A 27,590-nucleotide genomic window follows, 5' to 3' on the forward strand; every position below is an offset into this window, starting at 1 on the left:
ATCAACCTGAAATAGTTTTCTAGTTGTTATTATAAACATGACCATCACTTGTATCAAATTTAGTTACACATGAAACAATAGACAGGACTTATGTGGAGTACAGAGTGTTTGCCCAACAAATACAAGTTTCCACTTCAAGTTTAACCAATGCACTTCTAATTACCATCTAAAAATGTAAGCAAGAATGCAAGTAAAACTTCATAAGCCTTCTCTCAAAGTTCTGTGTCCATAATTTAAATTACTTTACGCAGAAATGGAAAACTGCAGACAAGAAAAATGATTAAGAGCAGTAATGAATTTTAAGACAGAACATCTGAGGTGGATTATTCAGTATTTCCCTTGTCTCATTTTGATGTATAGGCAATCAGCTTGTATAATCTACACAGGTATATTCATAATATTTATTAACTTCTACCCAAATGGAAATCACTCTTTATCCCTCAAAAACTGCTTAAAAAGCAAGGGAAGTAGAACACAACTATCCTGACTGATCTCTGTATAATATTTTTCCTGAAACTTAACAGCAGTCTTGCTACTCAGAATCTCTACTGGTCAACATTAGGAAAGGATTAAGTGAAAATGCAGGTTTCTAAATTGCTCTACAGTAGTTTAAAAAAAGTCACAGTGTACAGAACAAAACATAATGCAGATCTGATCTGGCCTACAGTGAGTCTCCCCTCTCAGCCTGTCAAAGGGCAGCTCCTTCACTTGCGTCATTACCAAAACTCTTTTGACTACATCTAACTGCTAAGACCAAACAAAAAGAAGTCTAAGCAATAGGCTTGACCCAGACTTTCATTTCTCCACAGAAAGGCCTGGAAGTTACAACTTCACTAAGCTTTTTCCCTTTGGAAAATCTTCACATTCCACCACTAAAGCAGTAGACATGTCAACTAAAAAAAAACAAAAGAAAAAAATCCAAATATAAGAAAATCTATCCAATTAATAAAATAAGATTTGGGGTTGTTTTCAAAAATACATATCTTTATAAAGAAAGCAAAGGAGAATTTAAGAAGAAAATGTTTTTGAGGAAGTAGCTTTCCCCCATGAGACCACTTCAACATAATTCTATTAGTCATTTAATCAGGAAAAAGTTCTGCTGTGATCCATTGCTATTAGAAGCTTTAATTTCTTGTCATCAACCAGTCCCATGCTTAAACAATGGGAAATCACGATTATGCCTCTATTAAACCTTGATCTCAGAAAGTTTAAATGGAAACAAATTGGGCTACATTTTCACTGAAGTGACAAGAACAATGCACTAGAAAGAATTACTTATTTGTTTTAGATCAATTAGCATGTACATCACCAGCAGACTAATTACTGTAATACTCCTACTAGGCTAATTTAGCATGCTTTCCTAAGTGCAGTGACAGTCCAATCTGGAAAATGTAAATAGAAATGCACTGAAGTTCTAAAGGATGATGTAACCTATGCCTACATCTAAATAGGCAAGTTACAGAATTATGTTCCTTGAAAGATTAGTACCTGCAAACTTTATCTGACCTCCTTGTCATTTGTGCACCCAGAACAAATGGGTGTACCTGTAGATTGCACTGCATATTCATCTACTATGCTATGCTTAGTTCCAAGCTATCAGTTTAATTAGAATGATTACAATTAATCCCACTTCACAATAAAAATACATTGGGGTATCATATAAACATTACAACTTACTCCATTGCATTGCTGTTTTTCCATCTTTAGTGATGTCCCACTGGAATACAGCATTTACTTTCTTTACCAATTCATTTCCCATCTCTTTCACACGACGACCAATTTCTTCAAACACAAGGTTACTCTGCAGCCCTTCAGTCTTAAAAAAAAAAAAAAGAGTATGAAGAATTTAAAATTGAAACTTTATTAAAAGGTACTAAGTATGTCACTTTCCAGCACACAACGCTTCAACTATCTATAGCAGAATTACTAAATGCAATTGAGATTTCTTCTACTACAAAATAATCACCTCTAGCCACCATCAGCACTAAAGAATACATTCAAGCAGAAAATGCTTAATTTCAAATTTTCATTTAAAACTATTTCAAAACATGCTTTTATAGTTTTTGTCATTTATCAATACAATTTAAGTAATATTTTTTAATTAGTGCTCTAAGAGTTTCTAAATCACCCGTTTTTTTTCCTTTGGACAATAACCACTGCCACTTCTTCCACAGTGAATGTTATGTTAGTTTTCAGAACAAAAAAAAAAAGATTTTACCAGTACATTACTTGGACATGAAAGATGTTCAAAACATACAGTACCATGAATACAGTCAAAACTCCGGTGCAGACAAAATTTAACAGTGGGATTAGCTACATTTACATTTCCAACTTTTCCAAGCACTTTATTTTCCAAGCATTTCACTGTCTTGCTTTTAACAAATATTTTTACTGGATAAAAGACTAAACTTTAGGAAGCTACTTCAGTGACATTTTTCATCTAACTGGAACTGGAGCAAAGAAGATCTTGGAGCTTTAATTGTTCACTGTATCTACCTGTACAGCAGAACACAAAACTCCTGTACTATTCTGTCACCTCTTTGGTTAAGCCTAACATTTTCCATTACATTAAAGGGTTCCCAATGCCATTTAAATTTCCCAGTATTCGCTCAACTAGGCTGGTTTCCCCTGGTGGATGTCTGACCCTGTCAGCAAATTTCTGCCAAAGCACCTTAATTTCCCAGAATAAGCTTAAAGAAAAACACCTGTTCTGCCAAGTTAAAAAAAAAAAAAAAAAAAAAAAAAAAGAAAATCTGAGCAGTTCAAGAAAGTTCTAATGTTTGAACTTCATTCAACAATTCAGAAGGCGTCAGAAGATTAAACAAAAGCAGCAAAAAGAAGCAGGTCCCTGGATAAATCATAGAATTATAGGATGGTCTGAACTGGAATGAACCCTAAAGATAATCTAGTTCCATCCCCCTTGTTGGGGGGCAGCAAACTTGTCACTAGACCAAGGTGCTCCAAGTCCCATCCAGCCTGGCCTTCAACATTTCCAGGGATGAGGCAGCCACAGTCTGCTGAGGTTGCCACAGCCTGAGGCAGCCTGCACAACCTTCCCAGGTTTCTCTAGGAAACCTGTTCCAGTGCCTCAACAACATCACAGTAAAGAATTTCTTCTTAAGATCTAATATGAACCTATCCTCTTTTAGTTTGAGTCCATTCCCCCTTATCCTGTCACACAAGCTCTAGTCAAAAGTTCCTCTTTGTCTCCCTTCAGGTAATAAAAGGCCACAACTAGGTCACCCTGAAGCTTTCTCTCTTCCAGGCCGAACAAACCATATTTTCTTAGCCTTTTCTCATGGGAGGGGCACTCAATTCCCCTAATTTTCTTAATGTTCTTCTTCTGGACTCACTCCAACAGTGAGTCAATGCCCTTCCTGTGCGGGGGGCGTCACAGCTGGATGCAGTGTTCCAGGTGGGGTCTCACCGGAGCACAGCAGAGGGGCAGAATCCCCTCCCTCGCCCTGCTGGCCACACTGCTTCAGAGGGAGCCCAAGTATCACCCAATATTCCCCATTCTGTGATCAAAAGCTTTATATGAGTATCACTATCTCGGTATTAATAAACGTCAAAGCATTAGAATTTCATTGTTTGCATGCAGGAATCAATGGGGAAAAAAGACAACAGTTTATTAAGGCATTACCTTAATAGTAAATTTAACGAATATGCATTGCCTTAAGTGAATTTTAGACCACATTAGGGTCATCCTCACTACTGCATGTACAATTCTGTGTTTTGTGGCAAGTACAGTACCTGAGGCTTAAGGCATGCATGCACGCAGGGGATTTAAAATATACAGAGTATGAAGAGCATATTGTGTGCTAGGCCTAACCACATGTACAAACAGCTCTCAGAGTTTCATTTCAAAATGATTCATTGACGAAACTTCTTTTCTGTGAATAAATTATCTCATTTTCACTTATGCTAATGCCTTCTTGCCATCCCCCCGTGTCTCTGAAAAAATTGAGAAACACACTTTTACATCCTACACAGAGTTTGATCTTCAACACCTACAAAATGATAAGAAAATCATTGTTCTATAGTTACATTAATTATAAATTACATTAAATAATTTCTGTTTTGAGCTATGCAAGTGCTCAAAACACATGGCCCTCACTGGTACATGCCTTTGCTTGTTTTGTAACATACAGCACAATGCTTATCCTCAGAGTTCAATTAGCATCAAGCACATCAAACATCAGCATCCACTGTATCTCAAAACAACTGGAATTTTCCTCTCAAACAGATCAATTAACATCTGTATCTTAAACAACATGCATGTTAACATCTTTGAACTTGTAACTCCTCTGAATACTGCAAATAAGATTAGTAAGAGACCTAAGTACTTTTCCTGTGTTTTTTACCAAAATAAAACCTAACTATGCTTCTCTGCAAGTTAAGACTTCCATTGCTTCAACCCACCATCAGAGGCTCTTGAGCAGAAGGCTTTTCCAAGGCTGGCACTATATCCACATAGCCCCCTGCAATGGCAACTTCTCCAGTCTCCTTGATCTGTAGTGGGGGAAAATACATTGAAGATTATTTATTTGCAGAAAGCCACAAAAGAAAGGCATTTAAGGAGTATTCCTGATATTTTAAAATCAGAGATGTAAAGAAAAAACAAAAGTTACAGAGTGAAAAAAACACCTCATAAATGTGCTGTAATCTTGAGGCAAGTTCTTATAACATGTTTTCCAAACAACTCTTCAAGCAAAATAATTATTTTCCTCTGGAGAAACTGTACCAAAATATATTGCTAGGGTTCTGCTCACAAAACAGTTGAAAAACCTTATTTACCTCCAGTTTACAAGTTGCTGTCAATATTTCTTCATAGATAGTTCTTAGAAAGACATTGTTCTAAAATGTTTTTCCTTGAGGTAGATATTCAGTTGTCAAGAGTCCATTTAGACAATTTTACTATCTCCACATATCTTATACTTCAACTTGCACTAGAAACAGCTTTTTAAGCATTGCAAGGGAGAAAGATTACAAAAAGAATGATGGAAAATACCTGAATTTCTCCAGTTTAATTTTTTGAAATAGTTAATTCAGATAAGAAAACGGGTTTCAATTTGGCATTTTCTCTTTCAGGGATGAGACAAACCATACTGACTTATGGCAGCTAACAGAAAATGGCAAACTGATTCACTAATTATGCATACAGAGAGGTATATGACAAATAGCCAAGCTGAAGAAATATCAAGTACCACAGTCTAGTTTTTTTCACTACATTAACTATTACTCAAATCATGCCTAACAGGTGCCTTGTCACCTGCTGCCACTGCACTTCAGACAATGCTGAAAATGGATTCAAACCATCTTCTCAAAGTTTTAAGTCCATCTGTAGTTTGATTTAACCAGAGTTCATTTCAGCACAAAGATGGATTTAGTTCATACAAATCCAACATGCAATAAGAAACAAAATTCTGCACACCTCATAACTGTTTAAGATGGTTTACTATAATCCTATTAAACCTTGTAATTTCTATCCAAAATCAGTTACTCCAAAGTTGTGGAAGAAAAATCCTTAGCAAAATTCACCACAACTCTACATATTCACAATTACTAAACGAAGCATAATTACAAATTTTGCTTTTAAACACAACAGAACAACTCACCCTGCTTACAAATTTAGAAGGGCTTGGAAGCATATTATGAACTCTATTAACTAACATGGAAACCATCAAAAGAAAACATATGAATTCTAGATTCTGTCAGGACTGGGTGATAGCACCTTTTAAATATAGCTACAGTAATTTTCAAAGCTCACTTGAGGCACAAAACAACCTCATTTGCTACTAATAATTAGAAATGGAGATTTTGTACACAGCAGTCTCTACATTGTTACCATACTGAAATTCTGTAGCTGCTAACACCCATCAGGTCTGCAAACAAAATTTGATGCCTTCAGTCAATGTATATCGCAGAAAGCTGTATGAATACAGCATTCCTCTGTTCCTAGGATAACTCTCCTTGTTTGATTTTGCCTGCCCAATTCTCCCTGCAGCTGCAACTATACCCTGTTCACTAATAAAGAGCTGGCTGCATTTTTACCGAGATGAGGCTGCAAAACTTTGGCCAGCAAAGCAATGTAACTCTCACTGCATAAGACAAAGCAAATATTGACAAATACCAGTATCAAATCATAGGTTAAGAAAGTAAAAATGTCATATGATGCTACGTAAGTGATGACATTCACTTTTACTTTTTGCCCTTTACTTAGCTCCCACTAAGTACCCTATGACATAGAGACAACGATTACAGGATAGCCACATAAAATGCTACTAGCAAGACCAAAAAAAAATCTAATAATGCAAACTAATGCAGATCTCATAGAAGTGTATACTATGTTTTACTGTAGTTACTATGTTCAACTGCTACGAAATTTCCATTTTTAGGAAGTTGTTCTGTGCAGCTGCAGCTTAAGTTTAACCCAATGTAAGCTAAATCTGCAGCACACTTACGTGCATAAACTGTTAACATAAATAAATGTTAAAAAAAAAAAAGATGAATACACAAAGTTATGAGTAACTCCAGAAAACAAGTACACACTATGATGACCTGGAGATGACTACTCTTTTATTATTTTTCATTTTCCCCAGTGGAAAAACACGAAAAAGGCACACACAATGAAAAGAGTCCTCATTTAATATGAGGGTATTAAGTCCTAGGATTATAATGGTACTTCTATTAGAATCCTAGTGACACCATAAAATAAGTAGGACTATTTAATTCTATTTAGTGCATTTCTTTACAAAGCCTTTGCCAATGGTGTGCTTTTTAACAAGTCATCTATTCTTGCTCCTCCTCATATCCCCAGTCTTTTAACCAATACATCTTTCTCTGAAGCCCACAGTGAGACATTGTTCTGACCTTGGTCTGAAAATGGATTCTATTTCCTTCCTTCCACATTTCTGTTTGCAAAGTTTCCCCTGGATACACTGGCTTTGCAAAGCGAACCTAAAAGAAAAAAAGTGGGATTGCAAAAAGATGTGTCTGCTATATATAAATGCAAAGTTTAAACACATTGGCTCTACTGAAATGATAAAAAGAGGAAAATTAAATCAACTATTAATGTAGAAAGCCTAAATATTTAAGCAAACATACAATACAGAGGCATTAAAATGTATGTAGCTGTAAGTAAAAGCAATTCTGGTAGTTAAGACATGATGAAAGACTTCCCCCCCACTTAAGATTTCTTTTGGCACTAAAACCAAAAAAGTCCAGATAATTTACTGCAAAGAATGAACACACAGACCTTGATTGCCTTGAATCTGTTCACATCATTATTTGCAAACTGCTTCAAAACGTTCCTAGCAGCAAACCCAAAGGTGCATAGTCCATGAAGTATAGGCTTCTCAAATCCTATTTAAAGAGGTAACATTTTAGCATTTTAAATATTAGGACCTTCAATGCAACTTCTATTAGTAGCTATACCTTATTCATAGTATTTTCCTTTATTAGTGTTCTTAATTCTTTTTCTTTTCAACCTAATTTATCTCAACGAAAAAGTATCTGTTAGTATTTATTATTTCCTCTGCTTTTGGGCAAAAGAAAGTGCTTGGTGACAAGCTGCACTCTTAGCATGCCTGTGCTCTGTGAGACTCAGAAGTAGAATTAGTTCCTGTTGAGGTGACAAAATGAAAAATGAGGAGATTATCTGTTCTAGTATGCATGCATAGGCACACCAGACATACAGTTAAATGGAAGTATGTACATTAAGGGTAAGACGTATTGTAATCATTAAAAATGTAATGTAATCATCACAATACTAAGATTATTTGATACTTCCTGTTTTGAATTCCTATTCATGCTTGGCCAAAGTCTTCTAATACAATTCCTGCGTTAGGATTAATTTACCTTCATTTAGAAATTAAAAAAAAAATAAAAAAAGAAAACTTGCAGAGTGTTTTTCTGTTTTTCTTATACCAACATTTTTGTCAAGTTTCCTCAAATTCCTATGCTTTGAAGCAGGAGCTTAACCTCGGCAGAGGATAAGCTTTATGTTAGTGTTGGATCTTTTTCCAGTACTGTCAAAATGTGCCAAAATAAACCTTTGACAACTGGCCTCAGATTTGCTAAAGTGCAACACTTAAGTAATAAAGATGTTGCTTGTATGTTCTGATTTAACAGGTTGTTCTGACCTGACAAAGCAGGTAAACAGTAATTGATCACACTTGCAACAGTCCATGGAATCCAGACAGAGCTGTCCAGCTTTGGCACTGAATGCCCAGAATTTATATGGTACTCATGTTTGCCAGAGTCTGTTTTTCTTGAGCTCTTAACAACTTCTCATTGCATCTACGCAGCAAAAAATATTCTCCCAAAGGACAACAGCTGGGATAAAAACCAAAAGGAAAACGAAACAAACAAAAAAAGAAGAGACAGGAGAAAGTCTAGCCAGCAGAGAAATGGAAGATGTCAAAGAAAAGAAAAGAAAAGAAACCACCATCAAAACAGAGATAAAAAAGCCACAAGGACTCCTTCATCCTAGCTTTGGCTGGGCTAGGATGAATTTTCTTCTCTAGTAGCTTGTACAAGGCTGTGCTCTGAATTTACTGTGACAGTAATGCTGATAATACACTGATGTTTCAGCTGATGCTAAATAGTGTCCAACATGTGCCAAACACTCTTCTGTGACCGATGATCTGCCACCAAAGGGGTGCACAAGAAGCTGTGAGGGAGCATAACTGAAACTGCTGACCTGTTGTAGGTTGGGTTGATTTAGTCAGGGATTTTATTAATGTTAGTTAGGTTGTTCCTTGTACCCCTATTTTCCCTCACAATGGTTTGCTCCAAGTTGTTTACCACAAGAGCTCACTTGTCAATCTTCTCACTTCTGGCAGTTTTCTCCTTACATGGTTCTGTCAGTCAGGGGTTGTCACTCCTTGTTGGGGTGTCGGTCTTGTAATCACTCCCTGCTTCTCCATGAAAGTTCTGCATCAGTCACCCCACTTTAGCATTGCTATTTGTCCCAGAATGCTGTATCCACCTCTGTTATGTTACCATTGGTTGTTATAATCGATGTCACTCCCCTATCGTTTGTCCTTATAGGGTGAGCCAGGTTTCCACCCCTGTCCGCCCACCCCCTACTTAATCTGTTGCAAATTCTTTGTCCATTGCCATTTTGCCTTGCATTGCGCTGAGAGCAATTAGCTCTGACCACGCATGGGGGAATAAAAGCTCTTAGGCTCGCAAGCAAAGTGTCCTTCTCTTGTCCCTTCGCTTCCTCTCAGCGTGAAACTACCAAAGCTGTGTTACCCACACTGTGGCACCCTGCAACCCTGGAGTGCCCGCTCACGTGGTGGCTATAGCCTCTCAAAGGCAGCGCTAGCCGGCGCTTTTCGACTGCTTGAGGTCATAACAGGCATCCACTGCACTGACCCAAACTGGCCAAAAGGACATTCTGTATCGAAGAATCTCATGTGCAGGATATAAACTGGGGGAAGCTGGCCAGGAGCTACTGATCATGGCTCAGGGATGGGCTGGGCATCGGTCAGCAGGTGATAAGCAAATGTGTTGTGCTCTTGTTTCTCTTGGGTTTTATTCTTCACTTTTTCTCTGTCCTTTTAATTATTATTTGTAGTAGTAGCAGCAGCAATAGTATTAATAGTATAATATTTTACTTTGCTTCAGTTATTAAAGTATTCTTATACCAACCCACAAGTTTTACCTTTTTTTCTCTGCAATTCTACTCTCCATCCCACTGAGAGTGCGGGTGGGAGAGGAAAGGGAAGTCAAGGGAAAAACAGGGAGGGGAGAGGGTAAGGAATGAGCAAGTGGCTCTGTGGTAATTAGTTGCAAGCTGAAGTTAAGCCATGGAAGATTCAATGCTGGGAAATATGGGAATTACAAGACCAAAGGAAAGATAAAGCTAGCATAATTATGGGTGAGAAAGAGAAATTTTTTCACATTAGGTTAGGAGACATGACAGAATGACGACAGGCTTAAAGGAATATGAGTCTATTTTCTCACAGTAAGTATTCCAGCCTGATAATTTTGTCGTTTCTTTCCCATAAAATTTTTAGTATGCACACTTTTAACAGCACTTGATTTTGTATACAATGGGTACTGTTCTGAAAACACAAAGTTACCATGCAGTCAGATTACTGTACTATTGTAACATCGTCAGTTTTCAGTATCTCTCATTCAGAATGTTATGGTGACATCTAGCTTCTCAAAAACACAGTTTAATTCACCATACAAGAACCAGAAACCACTCACTCTATTCAGAACTCAGAAACAGCCAAATATACCCAATCCTATTTTTCCCAATATTTTCTTTATAAAATTAATGCATACTCAAAGAAAAATTCTGTAAGCTAATCAAGTTACTTTGTGTCTAAACTGAAACAAAATCAAAGTAAATGTTGCTTTCTAGTATTTGAAACACAAGATACAGGAATAAAGGCACAAGAATATAAACAGGTGTTTTCATGTAGTTTTATGTCTCCTGAAACTCCTGTTTAGCCACAGGAAGCCTTAACAATAATCCAGGAATGACCTGAATGCATTATGCTGAATGCTTGCTTCCCATGCACATTGGTGAGAACCAGTAAAGAAGAGCATCCACAGTGATTGTTACATGACGAGAAGGTGTGTGAATAGATCAGAAGAAAAAAAACATTTGTACACCTAGAAAAAAACATTTGTGGAATATCTCTACAGTCATTTCTTCTTTGATAGTAGTAGTTGTATTTAGTATAGGTAGGGTACTGTCATAGTTCCAAAATCCAGTGCAGCAGTTTTATGTTGAGACAAAGGGACACCTTATCTACAGTATTAATTTCATTTTCCCTATGTGCCAGTGCTCTTTGTTTGAACAGTAGAAGATTTCTACTTCTCTTCTTTTGTTAGTTTTTTAAAGTATTATCATCATTATTATTCCAAACACTGGGTTTTCAATTATAAACACGTATTTTTCATCTCCATCACCATCATGAACAAACCAGTATCATAAACAAAATAGAATGCTTTAACAAACTACAGAAATCTCTTCTTGGACTCTAGTATTTGACAACCATTACTTATGAACAGAAATTTACATAGAATTATACAAAACTGAGTTAACAAACTAATTAGTATGCATTTATGAAAGTTAATTTGCAAAAGTATGTTAAGTGTAATCTGAACAAGGAAGCATAGCTCTGCTCTATTTATCTTGATAAGAACACCATATGAGAGTGATATGCAAGTGATACTTGCATATTAAAAAGAAATTCATCAGGAAACTGGAGACTAATTATTACAGATTAGTAATCTCACATAATGTTTATGATGATAGCATAAATATTCTGGAAAAATTCTTAAAATCAAATTGCTGCCTGCCCAGAGTAATCAAACTATACTACTTACAAGGCCTGAAAATATGTCAAAAAAAAAAAAAAAAACAACTTTACAACACGATTTCAAGAAAACACCCTTTTTTATTAATTGCATCTCTTCAAGAATTAGTTAGTGCAGACTCCGATTTGGTGCTCTGGCATGTAGAATTATGTAAATGAACAAGCTAATGTACTAGCAAGAAGTGTAGTTAAGCAATTTTATAGGAAAGAAGTGCTAACAAGCTCTCTCTCTCCTGCCCTCCTGGATTTATTTGGATTGAGAAGACTACACTAAAGAACGAAAAATTCCACAGAGACCCGCATAACTTCAGTATTATTCAAATGGAAAGAACTATATATAAGAATTTATGGGATTCCTTCAGCAGCTTTGATAGTCAATTATTTCTGCTTATGAAACAGACATTGTAAAAACAGGATAGTGGCAATAAACAAGAAAATAGGAAAATAGCTTAGAAAGTACACTTCCATTGTAAGTAAAGTCTAAGCACCATTCCTCATTTCTAGCTGTAAGAAGCAATGCTTCAAACTGAAGTGTCATGCAGAACATTGAAGTTATTTAACTGATGACTCTAACAAAAGCTATAAAACAAGCACTGCTTTTTCCAGGTTGTTAAAGATATATATCATGAAAATAGATTAAAAATACATTTACATTATCCTTCATCCAAGTATTAACACAATGGTATCCCCATCAGCTCACCTCCAAGAGCAGCAAAACTTGGATCCACATGCAAAGGATTCCAATCCCCACTCAGCCGATACAAGGCAGCCTGCAGAAACAGAGAAGGAGGAGCAGGAGTCATCCATAAGTCCATGAAAGATTAAGAAACATATCACAGTCTACTATATGAGTCCTTACATAATACACTCTACAATAAGGCACATAAAATGGAAACCAGTTATTACTGTTTTCTTTGACAAATTTATCCACAGTATAAAAGTATATGTATTAATATAAAAAAGTATAAAAAAAGTATATGTTTTTTTTTTAGTAACATAGAAACACAGTATCGTGTTTTTCCAACAACAGATTCATCTTAAAGGGATCAGAAATATCCTTATTTTTTTTCCTTTTAAATGATTATATACTTCTCTCATAGCAGATTCATGGGCAGCTGATTCTGGTATCAAAAGCAAACAAAACCCTAAAGTAACACTCCAAGCTTTCTAGAAGACTTCTGATTCACGTTAAATATTCTCTTTTGTTACTAAAAAAGTAGAGAAACACAGATTTACTCTGTTATATACTGTGAATGTGAATAAACCTGAGAAACTATTAAAAAATGGCTACTGTATTTCAGGTTTCTCTCCCTGTGTAGCTGTAGTGTTTTCATTATCAAATCTTGTATTTGCTGTACATGCAGAGCAGCCAGCAGTCCATATTATGAGAGATATGAAAAGCCATCATGTGCATATTTCTGAAATAAAACCTTCTTCTCTGGTCAACAGATTACAGTGAAATCCAGTGACTAAATGTTAGTGGAGTAGTCTTTAGTAAAAATTTCCCAGAAGTACAGTGAAAATCAGTACATCACATTAACTAATGAAGATTCCAAGAATTGAGCAGCTTAATTATGATGACATACACAAATTGAACACAGAATTAACTGAAAAAAGCTTTTAAACTGAAAACAAATTGTACTTTAGTCAAGCACATTGCTGGCCTTTGGAACACATTGTCAATAAACATTTTTTCCCAGCATTTTGAACTGGGACAATAAAAAATGGTATGTATTTACTTGAATGAGGGTAAACTGTACTAAATTCCATTTGGAGGAAAGAAGACAGCAGATTTATCAAAGAGAAAGGTGAAAAAAAAAAAGATTCCTAAAAGGAGAATTTTTCCAATATATGTCTAACACTGTTTTTCTATCAAATCTGAAGCAGACAGTGTAACTAGAGACGTTCTGAACTCTTGTTATCATTTTAAACCATAATGCATCTGTTTTCTTTTTTAATCTATTAATATTCAGGTCATTTCTCCACCTAGCTACACCTTTAACACTAAGCTCTACCTCTGTCTTATTTCTCATAGCAATTTTCAGCTCACAACATGAGCCTGAGTTAAGGTGGAATGTAAAGACCTTGTCTTTGCTGGACAGCTGGAACCAGACACTAAAAACAGCAAGAAGAAAATCCTGAATTGTACCATAGCATTAGCATGCAAATCTTAGAAAGGCAAACAGTAAGCTAATACCTCTCAGTGGCTGTTCACATATTTGTTTACTGGTTTTGAAACACTTTTCCTTTTGGAAAAAAAAAAGACAACAGTGGATTTGGAACTTCTAACTGTAGTTTTATCTTTGCCAAAAAGATGTATTTATTATAACTTTTTTTTTTTCAATTATCTTCTAATTAATTGTATAATTTCTCAGGAAAATAATGAAGACTGGAGATTTAATAGTAGTGTAAGACTGAAGTTCAGCTGGGTCTGTGTTTGAGATCCTGAAAAGGACCAAAGAGACAACAAATAATTTCTTGAATATATAGAAATTATAACACTATGAAAGACATTTTTAGTGAGACACAGACCCATACTGTCTTTTCACACAAGTAAATTTAAATCTGACAATCTAAAGAGCATTCTTCAACAGAATTCTATGAAATAAGTTATCCCCCTTCATTACTCTTTTTACAAAGTTGACTTTCAAAAGAGTCTGAAATCTAACAGTAAATTGTTACTCAAGAAAAAAAAATGCCAGAGACTAAATTACTAAATAATTAAGTAACTTCATAGCTAAATTAAAATTCTAGGGTCTTATTATCATTCTTCAATTAATTTGAATTTGTACAAAAGCTGTCAGGAGGCTCAAAAGAACTGTTGCAATAAATTTTAATTCTAGCTAAATAACATTTAGTTGCAGTACTGGAAAATTCAATTTATGGTTCATTAAAAAAAAAGACAAATTTCTGTGTTAAGCCCAAAACTCAAATCTAGCTATGCAGCTGTTGCTAACTGTAAGAAGAACTAACCATTTATTTAATGGTAAGTAAGTAATGGATAATAAGCACTAATTGGGAAACAATACTTGTACCAAATCCTTTTTAAATTTACTGTAGTAAAAAATACTTGTGCTTTGCTAACAAAATAATTGTAGTAGTTAGAAAACAACTAGGTTCAGAGAATTAAATGTGGTCAATGTATTTAACTAAAATTCTGACATATTAATCTGGGAAATTATTTGTGTTTTTGTATTTTCAATAACAACACTGGTCACAGCTAGAAAAAACACAGGCAGAATTGAATAAAACAGTAACAATAGGTTTTCAAAGATTTATTGCAGCCAAATCAGGTCTGCCAACAAATTTCATTTACCACAATCTTTGGTAAATCTTCCTTTTATAAACTACAGTCAACATGAAAATGGAACTGCTTTAATGCCTTGTTGGCTCTACTTTCTATATTACTCCAGTAAGAATATTTCAAAAATGACAGCATTTGGGGGGGACAGGGGGGAAAAAGAAAACAAAAACCCAAGCAACAACTAAAGATGCATCCTTGAAGGATTACAAGAATCAACTGATGTAAAGCATTAGATTGAAGTCAGTCATAACATGGCTAAATTGTTCTCCAATTAATAACACAAACTGTCAAGTCTCATTTCCTAACAATTTAGGACTTCTGACAGATCACAAAAGAAAAGGCGATATCAAACCTGTCTGTGCCAATTTTCCATTCTTCCTGCAGACTGTCATAAAGGTCAGTGGTAAAGCTAATGAAAAAGGAAGTCAACTATCCACGTATTTTCCCTTCTAACTGGGCAGAAAAATACCTCTACCCAAAAGCTTACCTTACACCTTAAAGGTGCGTATATATGAATTGTACATACAGACATGGACATGCATGCATGTATGCGTTTATAGATTATTTAAGACAAAAAGTAGTCAAGCCACCTTACAAAGAAAACATCCACAATCTCACCTTCATGTGCCAATGGGCTCTTATTCACTTTAAGAACAGTGAAAATTTCCAGTTCAAATGGCAGTGTTGGTGCTTCAAGGGCTCAAATTTAGCACAGTACATAAGTAATTAACTGTACATAAAACTTCCCTACCCTGCACTATTCATACATTTTCTGCTTGTCCATATCAAATGCTTTTCAAATTTAGTATCAACTTACATATTCTGACACAGACTTCACAAAACATTAGTCACTTTTCAGTAGCATGACAAATATGCAAGAAGCCTTTCCCTTAACAATGCCTCTCTTAATTAAAAGAAAAAAAAAATTCTTCATTTTGGGGAACTTCAAATGGATTAACAATTTTTACAGCCTTTACTAAGACATGTATAGACAAGGGGACAAAACAAAGTCAGTAAGTAATACCGTCTTGTCTAACCAAACTGACTGCCAAACTAGTACATTTTCTTTTATCACTTTAATACACAAAATTCTACCATAATCCAAGCCCTTCAAATATTTGTCAAAATTGCCATGATTAAAAAATTATATTCTGATCTTCCCAACAAGAATAAACACAAAGGACTGGGGGTTATATAAAACTTGACACTAATATGAAATGTTCAGAGTAATTCTATTACAAACATTTACTATATAACAGTTCTCAGAGAACCATTTCTGCACACTGAAATTTCTAAATAAACAGAAAGGTTATCAAATCTTATCAAAAAATATGTGGATAGTTGACTTCCTTTGTCATTAGCTTTACCACTGACCTTTATTATCAAGACTTTACATCCCTTTGTTTCTATCATCCTTTCTTGTTTTAGTACTTTTTCTTCTGTCATGCTGTCCATATTTGTGAACCTGCATAACATCACTTTCTATATCATGAAATAAATTATTTATGCTATGAATAGAAAAAAAAAAATCACTGAATCTCTCAGGAGGCTCTTTTGTGCTATTGCCTGAAGTTCACTTAAATTTACACACTTTTAGGCAATGCTACACTACAGTCTTTACAGAACAGGATGTAAATTAGAATTTGCTCTACAACCATATTTTGATGGGAACTATGTCATACCTTTCCTGTTGCACCACAGCTTCCATTTTCTCCTGTTTGTTGCCCACGCTGCGTGCATTGGTGTAGATACATCTCAGTTGGGCTACTGATCCCATCACCTTTTTGTGAGTAAGAAGATGTAATTCCTACACTAGTAGGAACTCTCAAGTGGTTCCATGTTTTCTAACAGATCAATAACTCTTCTGTCTCTTCTGACACATGGATTCCATCTCCACTGAGACATCTTCCCTCAAATACTATCACGTTGCCCTCATGCTTATCTCTAGTGAGCCTGGTTTTACCCCCTTTCCTGCTTCAAATCTAGTTTAAAACTTGTTGAATGAGCCCTGCTAACTCCTGTGTGAAGATCTTTTATGCCTTTGAGACAGGTGTACTCTACCCATTTTACAGCAGGCCTGTTGTTGTGCCAACTGACCCGTGATCAATAAAGCCAAAATTATGCCACTGACACCAGGCTCAGAGCCAGCTATTGATCTGTTGAGTCTTCCTGTTTCTTCCTTCATCATTCCCTAAATTGTCTAAAAACACAAATATTTACATATGCTTGGGATTAAAACACATATGAAAACAGCAGAATAAAAGATGGCTTTCCACAGCTAAGGATTCACATTCCAACTACACAGAAGCTTGAACGGGTCTTATCACACCATCCGCAGGTATAAAGTAAAGCTCATAATAATGAACCTACTGGCAACAGGCAGAAACATTTCATAGTAGATTTTAGCTTAGTAATTCATTAAGCATTTATTAAAAGCTTCCCACAGTCCTCTTTCATTCCAAGAATTCTTCTTAGTAAGTTTTTATTGTGAAGTCCACTCTTACAACAAATTAGATTTCTGCACAATTGTCTTCACAACTGCTTCCGGTTACATCAGGAACTGTAATTTTAACTAAATTTGACACACTGAAAAACTAAACTCAGATAGCTGCAGTATGAGCAGGACTGCAGGACTGAGAATGACTCAGGAAGGGAAGGTGACTCCTGCAGTCTTAATCACTGGATGCTGATAACACTACTTCAAACAGGACAGGGGCCAATTATTTTCTCCTCTTTCAGAGAAAACAAAAAGTAACAGTATGGTTGAAAAAAACCCCAAAGCACTAAAAACCAGCAATTTCTTCATATCCTGTCAATTAATGCTAGATTTATACCTGGAAAAGAAGGCTTTACATAGTTTTTTTAGATTAGTCTAGGTATGATTTACTGAATCTCTCTCAAAATCTTTGATTGAGTAAAGAATCATTCATTTATACATAGTGTGTATATATATGTCTCTTTTTTATGCTGCTAACTGTATCACATCTGGAAAAATCACCATCTGATCCTGCATGCCACTCCTTTAAACATTCCCTGTACAGTTACAATGCCTCAAACATTTATAAACATTTTTGCTTTATAGATTAGAAATTACAAGGAGAAAAGGTTTTAACTGTCAAGTAGCAGAAACCAATTCCAGCTCTCCAATGGAAAATTTGAAGGCCTAGCTTTTTAAAGAACCTCACATTTTAATGTACAATTTACAAGCTCACACAGCCTCTGTTGATTTCAATTTCAGCCTGTGATGTCCAGCCATACTCAGCTAGTCCTACTCCCAAATTCCATCTTCCAAGTTCTATTGTCTAATCCTCTACTACCAGTCACTGATTAAGGAGTACCCATGTCTGAGTGTTTTGGGATACCTGGGTGACAGTGGCCCACAGAACAAAGTACAGAAAATCCACTATCGAACAACTGCAGCTCCAACCAGTCTCTAACCATGAGATAATTTTCCTCTCATTACTCCTCAGACTGTAACTTGTTGCAATAAATAACATAGGAAAACTGACTTCCTACACTGTCTCAGTTGATGCCTACAGCTTTTTCCTCACAAGTGGAAGGAGTTCCTGAAGAAGAGGGAAACAAGCACACCAATCATGCCAGCATCACTGAAAACTGTATATTTAAACATTGCACATAAAGCAGATTAAGACTACAAACCCCACAATCTTTACTTGGAATTTTTATCTTTTTAGATATCTGTAACACTTAAAACACTACCACAGTTTTCCAAATAAAAGCTACTTAAAATGACAGTACATAAATAAGCTCCTTTAACTGACCAGTATTAAGCTCAGCTTCATCAGCTCTAAAGAAGAATTTAAAAACACCTGAAAGCAAGAATGGCCAAACTGCCTGGCCCTGGAAGCCTCAGAGCAGAAGTACCATGTGTTTGAGATCTCCAAACTGTATGGAAAAGTAGCTGTAGCAGAAATCTGCATGTGATAGCTCACATGACACTGCTTAAAGGGCTCATGGTTTCATGTACACAGTTGGTTCAAAAGCATTACAGGCTGAGACACCATGTTTTTCAAAACCTGTCTAAATGTTCCTTTTTACTTTTTTGTCATGTCTATTTCTCCCTACTGATATAAGTAACAAGCACACAGAGTCAGAATTCAGAGTGGGAGAATGCTTTGGAGAAATAGATGATACTGTTGCAAGCAAAAAGAATTTTTCCACTGGCAAATATTTTGTAAAATTACTAGATGTTCTATTGAGATGAGCTGACATTAACAAAAACTTGGAAGTCCTGCAAACTCCATATACTACAGCTTTAGTTTTGCCACACTGCAAACAAAATAGGTAGCTTTCAGGAAAAGGTGAAAGAAAACAGAACAGTAAAACTGAAATGATGTGATCAAAAATTTCCTCCTGTGCACTGCCGTTACGCTGTTTATTTGTTATCATTACACTGTTCATTCTGAATATTATTTCTGATACTTGAAGATAGAGAACAGTTTTTTAGAAGGAAAGTTGTAGAATACCAGAACACTGAGTTTTTCCACAAGCAAACAAACAAACTTTGGTCCACAACAAATTCAAGACACCTTACTTGTTTCCTTCCTGAAAAGTGGTTTGTATTAGTTAAGGTATTATCTACTTTAAATACGCACTGCAGCTTACCTTGTGAGTCATCAGAAAATGAGTTCCCAAGAAATCAACATATTTAGGAAAAGAGTGAAAGCTATATGCAGACAAAATTCTCCAGAGATACAAGTCATTCCCTGCCTGTTATTTTTCATTGCATTAGTAACCATTCAGCAAAATCAGTTTGATTGATTAATTTAAGCACCCAGTTTGAAAACTTTCAGGACAAAAGCTCTGTAACTACATTAAATATTCCCTATAGGGTTGAAATTGAATGATCTATTCCTTGCTAATGGCTAATAGTCAAACACACTCTAGACATCTTGATCTTCTGTCAGAAGGTCTATTTGATTCAAAAAACTCACGGCAGTGTGTCTAGAAGTTCAGGTTACAGAGAGAGAACAAGCTAGAACAATACCACCACACCACATGCATCCCTGCAAGGCAAGATGCAAAAATTGTCATCGAGTTCTTTGCAGAAAAACTCATAAGTACAGAAGAAATATTTCATGTCCTTCTTCAGCAAGATGCAATTTTAAGCTTTAAAAGCTTTTAGAAGATCAGATACTTCTAAATTTTTCTTAGCCACTTTTACCTTTAAGCAGCTTACATCATGGTACTGTAACTCATTCATAAGCACTGGATGGAATATAAAGACCTTCTCAGAAATGGGTACAGATCTGAGAGGGATAAACATATATTATACCTCTTTTTGATACCACTAACCAAAAGGATTACTTTGTTCTGTCAACAGTCACATAGCACAAAGATTTTTCAAGGAACTGTAGGTGGCTGTACCCTGTCTTCTGCTGAACACATGGTGATGGGCAGAAACAGTTATTTAGCCATCCATTCCCAGTGTCCTCCTCACTAAGCAGTGCTTCATCTGGTCTGCAACATTCTTTCTCTTGGAAAAAACCCACTGCTGCAGAGTCAGAACTGAATAAACTTTCAAGGTAACCACAATCATTATCTTCAGTGAAAGACAAGTGTGTAAATATTTTTAAATTATGCATGGAAGTGTTATTTATTAGATGGTTTACTACACGATCATGATATGAAAAGGGAAAAAATGCTAATTATGAAGAGCAGTTTAGCCATGTAATTATTGTAACACAAAAATTGAGTGTCACAACTATCACTAGACATAAGTACAATTTAAGTTAAATCAAATGCCATCTGCAAATGGACTCTTCCAGTTTGTTTTATACTCTGTACCAATTCAATAGTTGAATGGAAAGTGTCATTTCTGACAACACACTTTTCATTTAAACAGCAAGACATTCAGAAATTTTGAAGCAGTTTGCGTGCCAGCTTCCATTTTTTAAAGATTTTGGGCAGTTATGTGTCACTCCACAGACATATAAATGAAAAATATTTTCCCAAGCTGTCCTTCCCATGAAAGTCTGTATCTGTACATAAAGGTCCCGAGTGCTACATGTTCCTCCCTCCTGTACATCCATCCTGTCATCATCAAATGCTACTGAATAATTTGGTACAGAAGCCTTCTTGTGATTATCAAGTGCACTGGCTGTGGCTCCTCTAACTTCTAACTAGAGAATAATTCTCTTTATATATCTACCTGTCAGAGTAGATCTTAAAAAAAAGCAAGTGAAGTGGCTACTCTCTGCTACTTCTTTTATTTCCAAGAATCAATCCTGCAATAGCAAGTTTCCCAACTTCTGTGTTATAGTGTTATTACTACCTTTTACCTCACGAACTTCAAGCATTATGTGCATGATAACAATTCTGACATATGGGTTTAAGGTTCAGAAACTATAACTACCATATGAACAAGGCAATCATAAATACCATGTGAAAATTGATGAGCCTGGAATCAATTCCAAATTAATCATGCAGTGGAGAATCTTTCCAACATTCAAAATAAATACTTCTAAATACTGAACCTTTAGAGATGCTGTATCTCATCTAATAAAGGGTCAGCTGCTAGAAAGCACGTTCCACCACATTTAGCCACCTGCCTGGAGAAAAGTGATACCTCACCATTCCCTGCTTCTTGCTCACCTTGCCAATTTTTGGTGAAGCCTATTGGGAAGATTAAGACACCTGTACTTCCTAGACCAACACTGTGAATTTTAGGATGCAGCCAGTACATCAGTGACAAACAAAAATGCTGATCTTGGCTATCTTTCCCAATTGAAGTGGGTAGGGATAACTTGGACTTCAAGCACAAGAATCAGCCGGATGAGACTTATTCCATATATAATCAGCGAGAGGCTAAGCAGACATTGCAATTACCACAGTTCAGCTAATGCTCAACATTTTAATATCATCTTCCAAAGTTACAGCCACCTGCCATGACTAAGTTGATTTTGGAAACACCATTCAGTGTCCTAATGTTGGTAGCTCCAGACTTTCCTTTCTTGCTTGTCTGACACCTGCAGGTTTACCTTGAGAGGAGGTTATATTTCTTTGCATAGGTTTCTGCCTGGGTAAAGCAGATGCCTGTGAACCACTGGGAATGTGGACAAACAGAAACATATCCAGACAGTGTCTGTCAGTATTTCAGGTTTCCCTTGACTCCTCTACTACATAAATTTAACATTTTCAAAACTGTGAGCCACAAGCAATTCTTTTTTTTTTTTTTTTTGGTCACAATATGTTTGCTTGCACCATGTGCTGTATATTTCAGAAAGCCTGAGCTTTCTTTTCAAAAGTACAACAGGGAACAAGCATTCATCTCCTCCTTCTATACAAAATTTGTAATAAACAATTATAAAATTTCATCAGTCTTAAGAAAAGAATGTTTTACACAGTACATTGAACATACTGTCATAAGCTAAAAGAAATTTTAGCTTTATACAAACATACACACACACATATATATATATATAAACATAAATAAGCAAGTATAAATACCTGAGGTATATCAGAAAACCTAAACTATTAGTTAATATCATTTAACACTGCTTTCTCCAAAGCAAAGATTTCCACACCTAAAGAACACAAAGCTTTACCTGATCAGCTGTTGTAACATCAGAAATTACAGCATCAGGGGGTCTCTTGGGTGGAACTGCTGTTAACTAAAGCACAAGTAATAGCATTATTAATATTTCACAGCAAAAAAAATTTATCCATACCTAATGCCAGAATATACCAGTTATGTATAAAAAGACACAATATTTACCAAATTGGTAAGCTTCCTTCTATCCTTTCTACATTTATGGACAAATAGAAAAAGATACTTAGTCCAGAAAACGTCTTTTATCAAGGTTACCCTTACAAAGATAGTGATTCTAAGGCATCAGATCCTGCCTACAGTTAAACAATTCACCTAATAATTTCTTCCAAATTATCCAAAAAAAGCCAAGCAAGAATCATTCACTCAGAAAAAAATAGCTGTCTCACAGAATAGTAAAATGCTTTGGAACACATAAACAAAAATGAAACTTTTAAAATAATACTTTTAAAAGCACAATGAAGAACAAAATTATTTACTACCTCACCTGTGGACTATGTTTCATTACTCTTCACCTTTATGAGCTTCCAGCACCTTTTTGGTTTACACTTTTTTCTTTTACCTTTTTTTTTTTTTTTTTTTGCAATTACATGCTGCATATTAAGCCCCTCTTTACTGCAAAAGAGCTGTTCCTTGTGCAATCTACAGCTTCATAGTTCAAAGACAAAAATCTTACCTACAGACTGATGGAGAACATCCTAGATCAGGACAAACAAAGTACATCATAACCAATTCAAGCTATTAAAGTAGCTGACATAATTTTTTTCTCCTCTTTTTTTCTACTCCTTGTATTTTCAAAACAAACAAAAAAGTCCAGAAAGAAACTAGCATAAATTCTAAAATGAAAGGAAGCAAATTGATTCTCACTTATCTTAATTTATGTAAGGTCTTTACCAAAGGAAAGAGAAATTAAAAGAAACCAAGTGCTTTGTAGTTTCATGTCTAACAAAAGCAAAGGCTCTTCCCTATTTATTAACACAGAGCAAGATCACTTCTTGGGTGGAAGACTTGATAACAACACTCCTCTTGTCACTTCAGAGAATCACAGTGGACCTACACAATCAGCTTGATAACAAGAACATTACCTAAATACGCTCTCAAAACAAGCATGACTTACCAATCTATTTCCAGCTTGTTTAAAGAAATACAGCTTGACCTACTGAGTCATTAAAACCAACCTACATGTGAATAATCAACAAAACCCCTCTACCCACATGTCAAGAAACCCTCAATTCAAGAAGAGACATATGACTTACACAAAACATTGCTCACCACAGACCTCAACTTGGAAAGCCGTTCCTCTTGACTTGCAATACAATATTCAAATACAACAAAAGTGTTAAGTGACAAAAAGAAACACTACAACATATGTCTGTTCACCCTGGGAATTTCTTTTTGCACAGAGGGGCATGAAACTCTTTTTAATTGGGAAGGTCTTCAAGGAAAAAACAGGAATATTCACCATTGGAAAACTGGCCTCTTGCATGCCAATGCCTCTGTTGAAATTGCTGTATTTTTGTCTTAATGAGACTACACTTGGGGGATTTTTTTTAATCATGGGAAGGAGCTTCCTCAAACAGGTATTCTTCAAAGGGGGATTTTTTTTAATCATGGGAAGGAGCTTCCTCAAACAGGTATTCTTCAAATGTTAAACTGTAAAATAATGTATATAACATTCTCACACTTCACTAAATAGAGTGAAGAAATTGCAGTTGCTGGAAGTGCAATCTTTAACTAAGAAGTGCCAAAGCACTACACTGGACTCACTGATGTCATCACAATAGGTTTGCCTTGAACAGGGTTTTTTACATGCACTGCTTATAAAATCTGACTGCAGAACAATTAAGGCCTCCTTCAAAGACCTTGATACATTGTCTGCAACAACTTCCTGTGAATTTTTTTATACTACAGATAGGCTCTTTAAAGCAGTAGGCATTTCAGTACCCGATTTGTGAAGTTTATATATTGTAAAACTTCTGTATAATTTATACAGATTTAAGTAAAAAAACCTTTAAGTTTACATGCAAAAATCCCAAAGAACATCACCTACAGTATTTCAGATACATGAAACCTAGGTATTTCATTAATAATGTTCAAAACCACTGTGCTTAACATAACCTCTTATTCAACTGTTTATTACTGTAGTGCCTCAGGGCTCTAGTTCACAGTAACAACATGAAGTCACAGCTGACACTACTCTCAAACACAGCATTGAAGGGGACAGTGTCAGGTACCTCAAGCATTTTGACATACACACTCTATGTCCATGTGACAAAGTTTGCTACTTGCTAACTCTCTGAAAACAGGAAAGTTCAGCTCCAAAATATAATGCTACTTCTCTTTTCCTCTTTATGCTTTCCAAGCCTCTTCCATACAAACACATAGATTTAGAAAGAGCTACACCTAGAGATCTTTTCTAGAAACTGCAAGCACAACCCTAATACTGCTTCCCATTAGGATATTCTACCATTTCAAATATTTCAGTGTAGGAATATTTCATCTGTATATTGTTTATCAATTCATTTTTCTCCTTAACTTTCAAAAAGAAACCACTGGTTCCCCAAGACCTGAACAGTACCTTTTCACTCAGGCTCTGCAGTGAACAGAAGTATTTAAGTTCCATCTGAGTTTGCTCAGCCACACTGCTTAAATGGTAGTTTATACTTCCTAGTTCATATAGCAAATATTCTTCTTGCAGTGATAACAGAACTCTTTATGTGTTTGGTGTTTTTTTTAAATATGGATATGTGTGGATTTACCTTGGCCTTTTCTGATGTCCGTTTTCCACCAAATCCTCCAGCTCCAACAAAAAACAAAGAGAACTGATTATAACACACAAGGTCCTTTCCACAATAGGTATTCACTGAAAGACAAAGAAGAGGAAGGTCATTTATTGTCTTCAATCTCCTTTTTCATACAACTGGCATGTGTTGTTACAAGAGACAAGTTCAGATGGAAACTTGACAAAGCTCATTTTAACAACTGTCAGTGGTCACACTTTCACACTGCACTGCTGCAAGTCACTTTCCTAGTAGGGAAGATTAATGATATGTTTTAAATAATATCATGAACTTTATCTATTTGAAAGCATTAAAATAAAAAAATGAGCTACCAAAATGGTGACAACATTCAAAGTGCTAAAAACATTCAACAACACAGTACTGAAATTAGATTTTTCTCAGCATCTCAGACTGTATTAATTTATTTAAATATAGAATTGTACCATAAAATATGATGTATTAAAAGCTACTGAGACTACCCAATGTGTTGAACAGATTATGAACTCATACAAAAAGTGGTACTAGCACCTTGCATGAGAAGAGTTCCAGAGTTTAAGGTCACCTGTTTCTTCTTTTGAAGAATTTAGACTTCTAACACAGTACTGAGATTCAGCTTCGTATTGCAGTTCATATCTATTTCACTCCTTTACAATTCAGACTGGAATTCAGAACTGTTTTTTTAATAAAGTTAATTTCCAGTTCTGGAAGAAATTTAAAAACCAGAGACTCTGCTCACAAAAAGAACTTCTGCATGTTGCAGGAATAGACAGGTTTCATATTAGCCCAGCATGAAAACAAAACACAGCTATGAGAAATGGTCAGTAAAAAACCTTTTACAATTTTATTTGACCGCCGAAGGAATAAAAGGTTAACAGTGTTTAGAAATTCACAGTCTATAAACCTACTCCTTCTTTCTAATTTCCTAAAGGACCTTGGCATAATCACACCTAATGAGAGTAAGATTCTGAAAACTGCAAGTTGTCAATTTCTGGAGACATTCTCATCCTCTAACTTGGGTTTAAAAGGAAGCAAATGGGTTTTGTTTAGAATAAAATAATACAGACATAAAAAAGGAATGCAGGACATGCTCTTATAGATCACTGCTTTGAAGATGGATCTACAGAACATTACAATATAATTAACTTTTGCAAAACCACCCACAAAACACATGCAAACATGCAGGCACACACCCCTTCCTGTGGGGTAGCGGAATATAAACTGGCTACCTTCAGGCAGGAGAAAGTATTATTATTAAGAACTTTGATCTGTTTGCATACTGCATTATTCTATTTACACAGGAAGAAAGTGTTCTTATTTCAGCATGCTAACTACCCAAGGACAATTACACTTTGATCTGTTTGCATGGTGCATTGTTCTACCTACACAGGAAGAAAGTGTTTCTATTTCAGTAGGTTAACTGACCAAGAACAATTACACAGCCACATCTCACTGAGATTTAATAAGCTAAAAGTCTTCTCTGTGGAAGGGCTGGCAGGTATTGGTAAAGCTAGTTAAAAATGAAGCATAATAAATATAACAGCACCTCCATCAAAAGCCATAAAACATTTTACCATCTATTAGCAAGACTGCTCCTGATCCTTTGTCCAGAATATCAGCAACAGTCGCAACTGACCTTAATTCTCCTGTAAGAGCAAAACATGGACACATTGTAAGGTTTTGCTTCAGGAACAAAGCTCACAGATCACTCTTTACATTTCCCTACTATCTTACTAACTTCCTTACCTAATACTATCATTATTGTTGCTGTTATTATTATTATTGTCATTATTATTATCAACATCATCATAAGCATTGTAAAAGTCATATTAATGACAATCGTTCTGACTATAACAACAGTGTCTGGGAATCTTTGCAAATCTTGGTTTGAAGATCTGAGTGTTGTTTTGCTTGGGGTATTTTTATAACTTTTGGGTTTTTTTTTTTAATAGAATTTTGCTATAGTTCACGTATTCAGAGCTAAACACATCCACAAGGATTGTCCACAGATTTCAGTAGGGCTGAAGCAACCATAGTCCTACACAAGAGGAGCTCAGCTCAGAGCCTAGGCACAGGGGTCCCTGAAATTTGTCATAGAGGTTACTGCTTTAGAGACACACATGTGTTTATAAATCAGCCTATAGAATGCAAAACCAAGAACCTTTATGAAGTCCTGGCAATCCATTACTAATCATCAGACTTCTCTGTAGTAAATATAATTTTCAGATATTTTCTTGTTTCAACAAAAAATTCTGCCATTTATTTGCAGCTTGAATTTTTTTTTCTTGCTACAATCTCAAAAGCTTAATTTTTATAAACTAGCAAGGAAATCCAGACACATGCATATCCTGAATTAATGTAACAAGTAACTCTCAGATATTGTAGTCTAGGAAAACTCAGCCATCACTGAAAAGAATTTGTTACTGCAGTAATAATGCCTTGACAATTCTGTCAGGAAGGAAAGTAAATCTTATTAGCTTCCTCATTAGGATATCCATTTGTTTTTTTACATACATAATTTAAATCCTATCCTCTTACAGGTACACAGACACAATCACTGTTGAAGAATTCTTAGGTAAACATCCCAAAGTTTT

General features: G+C 35.5%; 1 protein-coding gene across 1 annotated transcript in view; it reads right to left on the reverse strand.

Moving 5' to 3' along the window:
- The window catches only part of HSD17B4 (hydroxysteroid 17-beta dehydrogenase 4), a 69,898-nt gene that overhangs the window by 18,128 nt on the left and 24,180 nt on the right, over positions 1 to 27,590 (reverse strand). The window contains exons 15-22 of the mRNA XM_053968921.1: positions 26,571 to 26,642; positions 24,979 to 25,082; positions 22,218 to 22,283; positions 12,046 to 12,115; positions 7,259 to 7,365; positions 6,874 to 6,960; positions 4,423 to 4,512; positions 1,678 to 1,816 (exon numbers count right to left, since the gene is read on the reverse strand). Of these exons, the coding sequence (XP_053824896.1) occupies positions 1,678 to 1,816; positions 4,423 to 4,512; positions 6,874 to 6,960; positions 7,259 to 7,365; positions 12,046 to 12,115; positions 22,218 to 22,283; positions 24,979 to 25,082; positions 26,571 to 26,642 (735 nt within the window). The remainder of the gene's footprint in view (positions 1 to 1,677; positions 1,817 to 4,422; positions 4,513 to 6,873; positions 6,961 to 7,258; positions 7,366 to 12,045; positions 12,116 to 22,217; positions 22,284 to 24,978; positions 25,083 to 26,570; positions 26,643 to 27,590) is intronic.

This window comes from Vidua chalybeata, chromosome Z (assembly GCF_026979565.1).
Source record: "Vidua chalybeata isolate OUT-0048 chromosome Z, bVidCha1 merged haplotype, whole genome shotgun sequence".
In the NCBI taxonomy this organism is placed as follows: Eukaryota; Metazoa; Chordata; class Aves; order Passeriformes; family Viduidae; genus Vidua; species Vidua chalybeata.